The sequence below is a fragment of the Sphaeramia orbicularis genome, chromosome 5 (assembly GCF_902148855.1).
Source record: "Sphaeramia orbicularis chromosome 5, fSphaOr1.1, whole genome shotgun sequence".
NCBI lineage: Eukaryota > Metazoa > Chordata > Actinopteri > Kurtiformes > Apogonidae > Sphaeramia > Sphaeramia orbicularis.
Window position 1 is genome coordinate 33,681,013 of NC_043961.1, and position 15,285 is coordinate 33,696,297.

Sequence of the window (15,285 nt, forward strand, 5' to 3'; positions counted from 1 at the left end):
TCATCATATAATAATAATAATAATAATAATAATAATAATAATAATTATTATTATTATTATTATTATTATTATTATTATTATTATTATTATTGTTGTTGTTGTTGTTGTTGTTGTTGTTGTTGTTGTTGTTGTTGGTGGTGGTGGTGGTGGTGGTGTTGCCCATTGCCTATAGCCTTGCCCTCAAAATGTCTTCGTTTCTCCTTCATGTCATGATGTAAATATTTCCTGGGATTAATAAAATATTTAATAATATATGAAATAATCTGACATTTGAATTTACGATTTTGAGAGTTTTGAGTCAAAACCCCGAGGTTCTGTCGTGGCACAGTGCTTTTATTTTGTCGGTAACTGTGTGGAACATCCTGTTTGTGGAACAGTGCGTGATTTTTTCTGGCGTGATTCATGTCCTCGGTGTCAGTGAACAGTCGGTGCCAGTAACTCCGCTCCTCCGTCAGGTGAGTCGGCTCTGCAGGTCAGTGCATGGAGCTTCATGAACACAGAAAATTGAACTCATACACAACCACAGCCTCCGTTTTCAAAGGTAAGAGGCTTTTTTTCTTTTATTATATGTATGGATATAAAAACAGATTAACTTTTTAAAGGAAGCTTTATGAGTACTTATTCGTCTACGTTTACAGATGACCAAACATTACTCACATTATTGTTTGTTCTTTGCTCTTTCTTTAAGTTTCATAAGAAGTAGCTGTTCATGATAATGTCTTTAATATTCTATATGAATCAGTGCATGTCTATTGAACATACCCAGTAAGTGTGTTAAAGTTGGGAACTATTCCTGCTATGTAACTATTCCCATAGTTAGACCACATGTTGCAGCAAGTTATGTCCTGCCCCCAGATTTGATCTTGGTCTTTACCAACTTGTCACTCTGATAAACTTGTTGAGCAACAAGTATTAATAAAACTAGCACTTTCATCATTTTCTTAATTTGTCAGTTTAGAGTATTCAGAGTATCCACATCCACAGGGAATCCCTGCCAAATGTGTGTGTGTGTGTGTGTGTGTGTGTGTAAATGTTTCTCTGACTTTGGATGTTAAACATTCCCTCTCTGCTTTCCTTCAGCTCCTGCTCCAGAATGTTCTCACTGAGGAAAGTATCTTATAGGTAACACACAGTCACGGTGGACTGACGTGGAAATGGTCACGTGGACCGCCTTGCTGACATTATGCATATGGATACAAACACAGACTGCATTGGGACAGTTCAAATGTCCTCCTCCACACAAGCTGGTGGATTTCACTGTAAATTATTCCCTCCCCTACTTCCAAACAGAAAATCCCATACAAAACATAGCTGTGAACTTGGACCCACTGCAGCAAGAGGTGTACATTGGATCCCAGAATGTCATCGAAGCTGTTGATAACACCTTCAAAAAAATATGGGAGGTGAAAACTGGACCTATTGGCAGTCCTGACTGTAAAACCTGCCAGGTGTGCGATATAGAAAATGACCCTGAGGATCCACTGGATACAGACAATGAGGTTCTGCTATTGGATCCAGCTGGATTTCTCCTCCCTTATCTGTATGTTTGTGGAAGTACTCAGCATGGGATCTGTTACTTCATCAACTACAGTGAAATGCAGCCTGAGCCGCGGTGTTTATATAACAAAAACAAGAACTCTCCATCTAATTGTCCTGACTGTCTAGCCAGTCCACTTGGCACCAAAATCAGCATTGTTGAACAGGGACAAACAACAAATTTCTTTGTAGCCACCTCTGTCAATGACAGAATAGCACAGCGGTATCCAAGGAGATCAATATCAGTGATGAGGCCACTTTCAACTGAAGACGGTTTTGAATTGGTTACAAATGGACTAACAGTGCTCCCCAGTCTGCGAGACTCATACAAAATCGATTACATCTACAGTTTCTATACCAAGGAGTTTGTCTACTTCCTGTCCCTGCAAAGGGAGGATCCTTCCATAAGTAATTCAGCCTTTCAGACTCACCTGGCACGACTGTCAATATCAATTCCAGAAGTGTGGATGTACAGGGAGGTGGTCCTGGAGTGTCGGTATGATCCAAAGCGGAGGAGGAGGCGCAGGGACAGTTCCAGGGATGTTGTGTTTAATGGGCTTCAGGCCGCCTACTTTGGGCGAGCTGGGACAGACCTGGCAGCTGAGCTGGGGGTTGATGAGACAGAGGATATACTTTATGGAGTGTTTGCAATAGTGGATGAGCATGGACATCCCCAAAAAGACTCAGCTCTTTGTGCCTTCTCTTTGACACAAGTAAACAAGGCCATTGAAAAAGGCGTTGAGGCCTGCTGCAAGGCAGGCACCGAGCAGCTGTCCAGGGGACTGTACCATTTCCAGCCACGTGAGAACTGCCCACATGAAGTGAGTAACTTATTTCATGCCTGGTTGTCATCAGAGCTAAAGGAACAGAACAAAGGTCACCGTACGCCCAGACAGGAAATGACCTAGCCAGACAAACATTGTGTAATGAAGTCCCCTAGGATAAACAGTGCACTTCATCGTTAAGCTTTATTTTGCTGTAGACAAATATAGGATAGTATAGTATGGGAACTGCAGTGTGGGTCTGAATAGTGAGTACTGATGTAGTGTATGACAGTGGCAGCTCTGATGAAGGTGTGTGAATGAGGGCAGACTCAGAGCAGAGACTGGGAGGGGCTGATGAGTCAGTGGTGTGACCTGCATGTTGCCACAGTGTTTCTCTGCTCTGTTAAGTTTCAGCCTTCGTCCAAGAAAAGGTGGCCACTATTTACAGTACAGACCATTTTGATACAGTCGGGTATGTACTTTATGATAAAAGGCGCATTGATTTCCTTAAGACTAAACCTTACAACCTCTGTATCTGCTTTGAAAACTTTCCTTGTGAGAACTTACAATAAAAGTTCTTTTAGAGTGGGAAGGTAAATGAAGCGTAAAGCGTAAACGGGTCAACCATCTAAAGGTTTCACCTCTGTGTAGCAGCTCATTCTCATAGAAAACACACTGAAGGAAGAGAGTGTTTAGCTGCAGCTCTCAACAAAATAATAAAGGTGTGGTCATTTCCCTGAATGGAGTTCAAGCTCTCTGTCCTTTGAGCTCTCTCAACCATGTGCACACCTCCAGGAATGTGCCAACAAACACAGGTTATAAATCCTGCTGATAAAACGTGGAATTTGAAGGGGAGGGGTCGTGTTAGACAGTGTCTGGTTTATACAGCTCTTATTTGAAGAGGAAATACTACAGATATTGAAGAAATGAACTGCTGGAAAAAAAAACCTAACTCGATTAAAATGTTTTCTCAGAGAAGAAAGTCTACAGTTGCCACATAATATAAATGTATCTCAATTTCCATATTGTTATTATTATTACTCCATATACATCTTTAAAATGTTTAATACAAAGTGGTTAAGGTCTGACAGACAGAGGGGGGCAAGCTGTGACAGGTTACTGCAACTAAACTACTGTGGAGTGGAATGTTTGCCATTAGTTTACCACATCCGTTTGTTTTTATTGTTACTTTATTCTTCACTAGTGTGACTTGAACCGTGCCAAATATTCTTTTTCTTTTCTTTTGTGCCAAATATTCCTAATCGTCATGTATTTTACAGTACAGTTTCAGAAGCTGACAATCTGCAATGCAAAGACAACATTCACCATGTAAACCTACTGGGACTGGAGTCACTGCTGTTTTATAACCCTACTTCTCTCACAGCTTGTTGACATGACTGGAGGCCACACTGCAGCACTTCCTTTATAAATTACAGTTTACTATGTCGGCTCTTTCTGTCCTGAGTTCTTTCCTGCAGGCAAGAGAGTGGAACATCTTTTGCACAGATGTAAATATGTTGTGCAAAAAGAATCTAACATTGAAGTGTGAAGTAATTTGTTGCTGTGTGTCTTCCTCCTGTTGGTGCAGAGTGCTGCGGGTAACTGCACTCAAATGCCCACTTTGGTGTTAACGCCGTACTACAGACTGGACCTGTTTAACAGAGAGATGAGAGATGTCCTGTTCACTGCTGTCCTGGTCACCACTATCAACAACCTCACACTGGGGCACTTCGGCACCTCGGATGGGAGAATACTGCAGGTAGTATGCAATGAGATTTACGACAAATATAAAGTTATTATCTCCCCATGTCTGCGTGGGTTCTCTCCGGGTACTCTGGCTTCCTCCCACCATCCAAAGACATGCACTGATAGGTTAATTGGTTAATCTAAAGTGCCCATTGGTGTGAATATGAGAGTGATTGGTTGTTCTTCTCTATATGTCAACCCTGCAATGAACTGGCAACTGGTCCAGGGTGTACCCTGCCTTTGCCCATAAGTAGCTGGGATAGGCTTCAGCACCCCACAACCCTAGTGAGGATAAAGAAGGTTCAAATGATGAATGAATGAATGAATGAATGAATGGAAAAAGTTATTATGTAACCTGTGATGAGGTGTTTTTATGTCTTAGTTTAGAATTATCTGTGATATTTTCTGTGCAGTTGAATTTAAAAATTCATCTAAGCTTCAAAAACCTTGCAATGATGTCAAAATACAGAGACATTTAGAGATGAAATATGCAAAGTTAAAAATTCTCCATGAAAACACTGAAGTCCACAGGCAGCGGGTGGGTTTTGTTATAGTTTAATGCATGTGTTTGGTGCACAAACACAGAAAACTGACTAATAAACCAATGGGACCTGAAGCATGATACTGTAGGTAAAACAGGTTTGGTAGAGTCTTGTCTATTATAGGACAGATGTTAAGTATTTACTGTGGGTGAGCATCCAGTAAGAGATTTATAGATGAGAAGATGAAGATCCTTAGTTGTTTCTGAAGCTAAACTGGACTATTTTTTGTTCTTGAAAACATTTCATCTCTCATCCAAGAGACTTCAGTTCCATGAAGATGCGAAGATGTTTATCACACCGCTAGTCTAAAGATAACCAAGTAACTCTGTGATGCAGAAGACAATAGGGAGTGTCATATGCATCACCAGTAATTAATAATGAGAATAGTGATAAACTGAGTTAAGAGGTTTTTCATATGGAAGCAGTAGAATTTCTGTATCTTATGTCCACATAATAAAAATAGAATTTTGTTTAATACTAATGATTAACATCATTTTGTCTAAACTCTGTATAGTTTTCCTGTCTGAAACTGACTACTAATAAGTGTAATGTAGTATAAGTTAACTAATTTCTTGCAAATAAATGTCCATGTGATACAAACAATGTGTTCCTGTTTTCAGGTGATTCTGACACTGACAAGTCCAACTGTTTATGCAAACTATTCTTTGGGGGAAACCCAAGTATCCAGGACAGCAGCAGTCTCACAGGATTCACTTCTTTTTGTTGTGGGGAATAAGGTAGAGTACACTTTGTAATGTCCACCACAAGTGGAATTCACTTTATTTTGCTGCTTCCCTCTCACTTAATTCTTGTTTGTTTCTTCCCTGATGCAGATGTTCAAGGTGCCCTCTGCAGGACCAGGGTGTGCACATTTTACCACATGTCCATCATGTTTAATGGCGCCGCGCTTCATGAATTGTGGCTGGTGTTCTGGAAACTGCTCAAAGCAGCATGAGTGTACCTCACAGTGGAACCAAAATACCTGTGCACCGGTCATTACAGAGGTAGATCTAATGAGGCTAAAGTATAAGTATGCTGCATAGGTGAACTGCAATACTGAACGTTTTTTTTGGATGGTGATCTTTTTTTTGTAGTTTTATCCAAAAATTGTACCAGCTGGTGGACAAACAGAACTGACGCTGTGTGGTAGAGAGTTCCAGTCTCATCAGCGACCTCCAGTCATCAGTGATAGAACTCACACCATCATAGTGGGCTCTGGGAGCGTCTGTGCGGTCACGTCTTGGAAGAGCAATAGCCAAGTGTGAGTATTTCACAGGGCTAACACTTCTGCTATTATGCTAATATTGATATAAAATCATTTAGAATACAGCACTTTTCAAATCTGGCTCATAGACCGACTCCACTCTCTTTTTCTTTTTGTTATATTCGATATGCCTGATGAGTGTCATACCTACTAATATTATTGTTTTTATTTGTTTATTTATTTATTTAATCTCAAATTGGGATACATTACCCGGGATTTTGTAGGGTGGGGGTGGAGGGTGGAATAGGGGAATTGTATATACGTTATATGGAAAATCCAAAAGCATGGTTTTTCCTTGTATGACTGACACTTTTCTTTTATCTTGATTCTAATAAAAAGAATGTTGAAGAATACAGCACTTTTAGAACACTAACAGCATTAGTAAACACTAAATAGGAACATTACTGTTGTGGAATAGATACATTCTTTTGTACACTATGGTAATATGAGTCAACAAACAGAGTAATATTAATGCATTCAACACATTAACTTGTGCTGTGCATTCTGCAGAGAGATCCCTGTGAGCCAGCACCTTGTAAGAACACAAGATGTTGAATCACCCTGATGGTTAAAACATTTTGGAGTGTTGTGTAAATCATTTTGCTCCTATTTACCGCTCCTCACTTCATTAGACAAGCTGCCCTCTCACAGTTACTGAATGTATTTATCCACAGAACACATGGACTGTTTACTTCTAATTTTGGCTGCAGTATGGTAGAAAAAAAGGCTTTCCCAGCTCATGTTTTTCCCCTTTTTTTTGTTTACTCCATTTCGTCCCCATGATCCAAAACCAGGCTTGTTTGCAATATTCAGGAAAAAACCCCACACCAGAACCTAAACATCACTCTTCAAGTGCATGAGGGGATAATGCACGGCGTCTACTCAGTTGAAGGCAAAGCTCAAATATCTGGCCTCTCTTTTGTGGTGAGAACATGTTTTCATTTGATTAAAATGAATTCTGTGAATATTTTTTCATGGCAGTGATGGAAGTGACTTTATAAAGTGATGAAATATTGTTCTTTTGTCTAATCAGGTGCCTAATATAACAGAAATCACCCCAGACTTTGGACCTGTGTTTGGAGGAACACTGGTTACACTAACAGGCAACTATCTGAACAGTGGGATTCAGAGGGATGTCTTAATTGATGGCAAAAAGTGTGTCATTCAGAGGTAAACAGCACAGAAACTGACACAAGGTTATGGTCCACACAGCAGTAGAAAAGGGTCAAGTTAAATCATGGACTTTATTTGGTAACTTTGTTCTTGGTTCTCTGCTGCTATTCATTTGCACATAATATTGTACATAATTGCATTCCACTGTACATACTGTTTATATATATATATATATTTTTTTTTTTTTAATTTGTTGTACATATTCTTATAGTGTGTTTTATATTGTGTGCTCATGTTGTGTTTATGCTGTTTTCATTTCATATATCTGAGTATTGAAGTTTACACCTTCTTAGCCAAAAACTACCTGTCTAAATTTTATTATTACACAAAATCTCAAGAAAAAGGTACTCAAAACAAGTGAAATATCTGTCAATGCAGCAAGATAATTTCATTTGACAAGATTTCTTGAATTAAGATTAAAATGAGAAATTAACTCTTGAAACAAGGTAAATTATCTAGCAGTTCTAAATCTAAGTTGTTGTTTTTTTTTATCTTGGTAAGAACCCAATAATTTGTAGTGTAAACATTCTTGAATCTTGAATCTTTTCAGTGCCTCCAAGGGAAGTGGTGCCGTGTCTTCTATTGTTTGCCAAACAGCAGCTGTACCAGGTGTCAGAAAGGCACCGGTGAATGTGACCATTGACAGCCTCCAAGTGACCAGCACGAAGAAGTTTTCCTACAAGACAAACCCTGTTATCAAGTCTGTACATCCTCACTGTGGTTTTAAAAGGTAGGAAACAGACACTACTCTTCTGCAGTTTGAATGCTTCAAAAGGTTACACAGCTTAAGCAAAAGCTGGTATTTATTCATTCATTTTAATAATCTGTGTGATAATATGTTGTTTATGCTGTCAAACAGTGGATCCAGTGTGTGGATTGTGGGTGAGAACCTTGACTCCGCCCACCATACGGTTGTTAACTATACTTCCAGATATCTCTTACTGCAGAACTCTGTCCCTCTTCAAAAGGTACATTTTTTATTTTTTTTTGTCTTTAAATACATTCACATGTCAGAGTAGTGGCAGAGTAAGTAACATAATTCAGTTCACCTAAAATGCTCCATAAGCTTTATTACATCTAAACATAATTTACAGGATTATAAGAAATTGTAGTTTGTTTATTAACTTTAACAATATATAGTACATGTAAAATGTTTTGTTGTGATTTCAGTCTATATTTTCTGTGGTGATTGTTTTGCAGGTCTGTGAGGGTACAGCTAATGCCACTCATATGGAGTGCAGGACTCCTGCTTTTCCTGAGGAAATGTTAGAAGAAAAGTTTGTGTCTGGAGAGATTTCTATTCACATGGATGGAAAAAGCAACCTGTGGAAGAGTCGGTTTGATTATCACTCTGATGCCAATCCTATTCCCTTTGAACATGAAAACAATGTGTTGTTTCTAAAACCAGGAGACAACGAAGTTTCATTACATGTATGTTGTCACTGATCTGTGTTTCCTTTACATATTTATAACAGAACACTGATAATATCTAAATCATGTAATTATTAATACTGATTATGTAGTCCATTTTATCATTTATAACAGCTTTTAAACCTTTTTTTTCCCCATATGCACACCAGCATCACAAACTTAATACAGTGAGTTCATGTATGAAGATCACAATGACCATCGGGGGTGTGGACTGTAACGTCCAGGTTCTGTCCAATGAGCTGACCTGCAGGATTCCTAAAGGTTTCGTTATTCCCAGTGAAGGCGTGCCTGTTGAGGTTAGACTTTCTGCTTTTACATCATCTTGAAGCACCTTCTTAAATCAATGTATTTTATGCAAATGAATACTATGATGAATGTAACAACAGTATACCCTTTTCCATTTACCAAGTGTAGGTGTCTGTGAATGGAAAAGTTTATAATGTAGGCACAGTGGTTCTGGATGATGGCAACAACAACACAGTCATTGTAGGCATTGTCCTGGGCATCATCGCAGCATTGGTAGTAGGCGCGAGCCTCGCATTACTTGTGATGATTCACCTAAGGAAGAAAAAGAGAGGTATGGAAAATGTGGACTGTTGATGCCTTTGATAACCTCAGTTATATAATAATGTGTAAACAGCAGTGCATGGCATTTTCTGCTGTGTGTCTACTATGTGCTGACTTTGGCCTTTTGGATCTGTATAGGCTATTCTCCACACACACTGTTTGGTACATTTTATGTGATAAATCCTGTGTATCCTTTCAGCCAACATAGAGAGTCGTTTATCAACAGTGCTTTCCCAGAACCGCTTTGGCGCTAATTCAGATATATCCCCAACGGGCGATTACAGACGGGGTAAGATACCCACATTCATTCATAAATCCATTTCTTAACTGTTCCTGTATCTTTTACTATATTTCCTGTTTTCTTTTAGTCATTTTTACCCCTCGGCCAACTTCCTACCGAAGAGGTATTGTAATTGTTTTATCCCCTGTCTGTCCGCCCGTCTGTCCATTCAATAAAGTAATCACATTATCTGAAGAATGCATTGAGATATTTGCACCAAATTTATACTGTTGATGCATCTTGGTATGAAACAGAAGCCTATTAACAATTGGTGACCTTGACGTACTTTTTCAAGGCCAAATGGCAACATGTCCTTTCAACGACATAATCGCATTATCTGAAGAATGCATTGAGATATCCGCACTAAATTTACACAAAGACAATCTAATGTAAATTATAGGGCGGTAACTTTCAACAGAATCTTACACTATATTTGGCTGAGGGGTTTTAAAAGTGCGCAGCTCATTGTGTTTTGTTTATGTAAGTCTGTAGCAGCCATAGGAAATACAAGTGTCTTTAATAACAACTCATAAAGACTGTCTCCTTTTATTTGTTCTCTTTTATGTGTTACAGTGCAACTACTCAGTCAAACCTCAGGCTCAGGAGGAATAGCATTCCAAGGTTTATTATACGCTGCTGCCAGTCAAGACCACCTGTCTGTTCCTTTAATGCCACGAGATAGTATCTCACTGGTCAGCCTAAGCTCTGAACTTCTTGAAGAGGTCAAAGATGTGCTGATTCCTGCAGACATGCTTAGAATTGAGGCTGACCAGATTATTGGCAAAGGTAAGATGCTTAGCTGTTTTTTTTGTTTTTTTTAGCATGAAATATTACACAAACATTAACTACCTTTTTTTTTATATGCAGGACACTTTGGCACAGTTTATCATGGATACTTAATAGACAGCAATAAACAAGAGACCCACTGTGCTGTTAAATCCCTGAACAGTACGTTGATAAATGATTTATTAAGGATATCATATAAGCCAAGTTCCTGGCACTTGAACTAGTCTGTTTAACATTATGTTATGTATGAACAGGAATCACGGATGTAGGGGAGGTGGACCAGTTCTTAAGGGAGGGAATCATCATGAAAGCATTCCACCACCCCAACATACTGTCTCTGCTGGGGATCATGCTCCCCAAAGAAGGACTCCCTCTGGTGGTTCTGCCTTATATGAAACATGGGGATGTGCGTCATTTCATCCGCTCGGAGAAAAGGGTGAATTTCACATTTAAACTCTGTGGTGACAGCAGATATTTTCAATGTTTACTTGGTTACTTTCGAAGATATTTGGCTTCAGAATGATTCAGTTGTATTTACACTGTGTCACTAGTAAAACAGTGACTGCTAGGGTTGTTTTTGTAAGATTTCTCTGTTTTTCATAGAATCCAACAGTGAAAGACCTGATTGGCTTTGGGCTTCAGGTTGCAAAGGGCATGGAGTATTTAGCCCAGAAGAAGTTCGTGCACAGAGACTTGGCTGCACGTAACTGCATGTGAGTATGAATCACGTACTGATGACTGGCTCATGACTGGGCTTTGATTTGGCAATAATAGGCCAAAAAAACGTCTGTTGTCACTTGTCATTTGACTATATAATAATCATTGATGTAAACTGTGGAGATGTTTGTAAATGTTTAGCTAGAAGCCAATGAATTGTTAGATATTTTTTGTGGTTGCACAAAGACATTAAGAAAACTAGACAAAATTGTAAGTTTCTTCACAAAGATCTTATGGTCTAAATGGGGATATATTATGATAGGAATGAATATTAACATTATTCAAATCAGTCAAATATGACCCCCCCAACATACTGTCTGAGGAGACAATCCTCTAATAAAAAGCTCTGCCTTCTCTTTTCAGGCTGGATGAAACCTTCACAGTAAAAGTAGCTGACTTTGGCATGGCAAGGGACATCTATGACAAAGAATATTACAGCATTCGAGATCACAAAAGAGTGAAGTTACCTGTGAAGTGGATGGCCATTGAAAGTCTGCAGACGCAGAAGTTTACTACCAAGTCTGATGTGGTGAGTGTGCTTAAGCTTATCAAATAAATGTGCTTGTCACATATTTCATGCATGTTTCTATACTAGATGTTTTGTTTGTTCCAGTGGTCCTACGGTATATTGATGTGGGAGCTGCTGACTAGAGGGGCTAGTCCATATCCAAATGTGGACCCATACGACATCACCCACTTCTTGTTGATGGGACGTCGACTTCCCCAGCCACAGTTTTGCCCAGATACGCTGTAAGAATCATCACTGATCTCTAGTCATAATTTGATGTTTTTCATTTGACTTTGTTAGAACAATTTATGTTCATTGTTGTACTCTTAAGTAGTTGCATCTCATTTCTTCATTTTCTCCATTACTCAATTACGTAATCATTCATTCCTCAGCTATTCGATCATGTTGGCATGTTGGGACCCAGAGCCTGAACACAGGCCTACTTTTCACAGCCTGGTCAGAAAAGTAGATCACATCCTGTCTTGTCTTGAGGGTGAACACTATATCAATCTGAAAGTTACATACATCAACTTGGACCAGCCAAGGCCTTACCCTTCCCTCAGCGGATCTGCAGACGAGGCCGAGGCCTCAGACTCGGACACAGATGGACATAGTGCCAGCTGAGGCTGACTTCATGATGGAAACACAGGAATGCAAATAAAAATTGGCAGCAAATGGGAAGAGGGACAGCTTAACCTTCATTTATTTATGTACCACATACATTGTTGATCATTTATAGAGAGACGATCAAAGGCTTGGTTTGGCTGCTGAGTCATTGGTCTCGGTAGGTAACTTCAACTCTTTTTGGAGCTGAGACAAAATCACACTGGAGGTTTCCAATCCTGCTGCTACATTTTATTTGTAGCAAAATAGAAAGGGCATCCAAATAGAAGTTTTATTTTTATACCATCTGAAGCACAAGCGTTAATGAGACTAAATGAATGTAGACTGTGCTTTTGGTATCAGGTTTGTATGTTGTATTTGGATAGGATGTGGGCCTAGTGAGATGGTACTTAAAAAGTGCTGTACAAATATTTGTCTCTCAATGAGTAGGTTATGTAGGATACATAAACTGTTTTTGCTCAGGGGTCAGCATTTTCATTTTTCCCTCATCTTTTTTTATTATGTGCGGGGTAGTTCATCACATCCACAGATATAAAGAATGTTCATTAAATTTGTGTGACTTCATGTAAACTAAGTAAACTGGGTACAAGTGAACTGAAGTTTAACAAGTTCCAGCCACTGGATCATGCATTTACTTGGTTACACACTGATCTGAACTCTGCTGTGGAAATGGTAACTGAAGCTCTGAACCAGAAGCAGAGGCTTTACCATTGCTGGTCATTAACACTAGGGGGCATCCATGCACCTTTTTTTCAATCCAACTTGAGCAGTTGCTGCAGTGCCACTCCATGCAGCAGCATTCAGTTCAACACCAAGTGTTACACAAACAGAAAACCTTTATTAACCTGAAGCTTAGATATTTGCAGTTCAACTGAGCAAATCTAACAAACTCACACTCACAGCCCAATCAGCATATCATGACATTCTGTTCATAAATTGAGTTCTCTCTACTGCAAACTAGGTAATCCATAGAATTTTAGACATTATGCACTGATTTTTCAACTTTTAGACTGTCAATACAATGTGCTTTAACCAAAGAGATGATTAATGTGGTCCAACAGATTTTCTACAAAGGGTAATAAATTGTCTTCTGATATACTTGATGATTTTTGTATTGCTGCAATTTCTTTTTTTCCATACAAAATAGAAATGTTTTTTTTTTTTGTTTGTTTTTTTTTTACTTTCACTGTGCTGCATCGTAAAGAGTATTTTTACAGACAAATGGGTAATTGCACACACTTGTCTCTAAAATGTGTACAGATTAAAAGTTTGCTTAGACCCGTTTTATGCTCTTCAATAAAAAAAAAATCATGCACATAGTCAAACAAAGGCTTTCCACTTAAAACATCTTTATTACTATGTATTAGGCATATGAACTATTCCAATACATGTGGGGAACATGCAGGTAAAAACAGCAGAAGGCGGCGCAGTAGTGTAGTCCTTCATGAAAGTGGACCATCAAAGCCATTGGACTAAAAAGATGAAGAGTCCAGTGACACAGGTCCAAAGCAGTAGTTCAGAGCTTGTCCCCTGCCAGGTGGATGAGAGCAAAACACACACTGTCTGAATTATGTCAGCTCAACCCAAGCGGAAACTGCAAGCTTCTGCCCAATCTGTGTATCTAGCCTTTATAATGTTCCTGATGAATAATTTATGTATCTAAAAAAAGATTTTTATCCTTTGCCTTTAGGTACTGAAAAGGTGACAATAATAATGCCAAACTCTGGTCGTGTTCAGGTGAAGCAGCCAACAGATACTTAAACCAGTTCAGTTTTTGTCATGAACAACCTGTGACATAAGCAAACAGGATTCAGTGTGTTTAGATTAATGCTGATCAGTTTATATATATATATATATATATATATATATATATATATATATATATATGTGTGTGTGTGTGTGTGTGTGTGTGTGTGTGTGTGTGTGTGAGTGTGTGTGTGTGTGTGTGTGTGTGGTATAAAAACAGCATGATACGGTACTATACATTAGTTCATTAGACCACCTATAGTAAATTCTACATATGAGGACTCATAAATCTAATGCAATAACTGTGGACTCTAAAGTTTGTCAGTAGATTAGACAGATTTGTCCTCTACCAGTGTGAATGACCCAATAATTAACCCATCAGGGCACATTCTAGGATTTAATGAATTCAGTGGCATTTCATATCAAAGTTGGCATGAAACAAGGACACTGGCACTGAAAAAGGAAGATTGGCATCAACACTGGTTAAAGAAAGTCTTGGCAATTATTTATAATTAACATTAAGTCAAACAAGCCAAGTCATTTCATACTGTATAAGCAGTAAGTTTTCCTTGATCATTTAAGTTATATCAATCACAAATGAACACAAGGAGTTATTCATAAGAACTTAATAAAAAAATTATACAACTACTTTGATGGACCAAGTAAACAAGACTATTAAATGTGCCCTGTCAAATATCAGATTTCTGTTTGCAAATGACTGGACAAATTAAATCAAACTGATTGATTTAGTCTTGTGGAAATCTAATTTGCAAGAAAAATATGTCTGGTAGGACTGGCTTTTCACCTTATACAAGTTTCCATTAGGAAATATTACAACAAAACACAAACATAATCTTCCAGTGCTATGCAGATAGAATACAGATAGCCTATATTAATCTGAAACATTATGAAAGGGCCAGTAAAACTTCAACCATTTCTTTAAGCCTTAAAGCCCCAGATAACTGTAGTTTCCTACTTCTAAATTCGCTTGGCCCTGACAAACCAAACAAACTCCATCACTATGTAACTGCTCTGGACTGCATTGCCTTGACCTCCAGCACCACCGTGAGGAACCTGTTCAGTTACAGTTATTTTGAACCAGGATATGTCCTGTAGCCTACGTGGGGTGGTTGGCCCACAGATCAACACTACTGATCCATAGAAGAGCAGGTTGTCCACATGTTGGATCCTCCCTGTCTCCTGTCCTCGTGTCTGGCTGCTGTCAACATGGTGAAGTGTCCTTGGACAAGACACTGAACGGGTGAATGAGCTGAGCTGTACAGCATTTTGAATGTCAGCAAGGTTGAAAACCGCTGTGTAAATACAGGTCATTTGCATAAAACAAGGCTCCGGGACTCTTTTCACCTGCCTATAGTATGAAAAAAGCAGTTCTGAAAAACAACTTCACGCATGTGTAACTTGTAGACTGGACTGCGGTTGTTCCTACCAGAATGTCACAAAAACCTCTAAATTAAAAAAAAAAAAAAAAAAAAAAAAAAAAAAAAAATGGCAAGACCATTCATAATGATCTCATATTAGCTTCCTTTTTTTCAAGACTTTATTACTTTTGTCGTTTAATAAATTGACTCAAATGAAATAAA

At 38.7% G+C, this 15,285-nt stretch overlaps 1 protein-coding gene across 2 annotated transcripts; it reads left to right on the forward strand.

The window, feature by feature from the left end:
• Positions 1–407: 407 nt before the first annotated feature.
• LOC115420179 (macrophage-stimulating protein receptor-like) lies at positions 408–13,216 on the forward strand. 2 transcript variants are annotated; one of them, XM_030135430.1, is made up of 21 exons: positions 408–541; positions 1,081–2,357; positions 3,889–4,059; positions 5,209–5,325; positions 5,422–5,592; positions 5,683–5,849; positions 6,647–6,776; positions 6,886–7,022; positions 7,576–7,755; positions 7,885–7,993; positions 8,226–8,456; positions 8,606–8,752; positions 8,871–9,033; positions 9,223–9,312; positions 9,877–10,089; positions 10,171–10,251; positions 10,344–10,525; positions 10,693–10,802; positions 11,170–11,335; positions 11,420–11,556; positions 11,707–11,938. In XM_030135430.1, the coding sequence occupies exons 2-21, from the start codon at positions 1,155–1,157 to the stop codon at positions 11,936–11,938; spliced, it is 4,137 nt and encodes a 1,378-aa protein (XP_029991290.1). In that variant the 5' UTR covers positions 408–541; positions 1,081–1,154. The 2 variants fall into 2 exon arrangements, with proteins under 2 accessions (XP_029991290.1, XP_029991292.1); XM_030135432.1 differs by lacking the exon at positions 408–541 and having other exon boundaries at positions 1,155–2,357; positions 11,707–13,216.
• Positions 13,217–15,285: the final 2,069 nt, after the last annotated feature.

Bases quoted from the DNA above. Each gene is read 5' to 3' on its own strand.
- LOC115420179 (XM_030135430.1), top strand. From the start codon at position 1,155: ATGGTCACGTGGACCGCCTTGCTGACATTATGCATATGGATACAAACA. The intron at 7,023-7,575 runs GTAAACAGCACA...GAATCTTTTCAG, and splicing joins AAAAAGTGTGTCATTCAGAG to TGCCTCCAAGGGAAGTGGTG. The intron at 7,756-7,884 runs GTAGGAAACAGA...GCTGTCAAACAG, and splicing joins CCTCACTGTGGTTTTAAAAG to TGGATCCAGTGTGTGGATTG.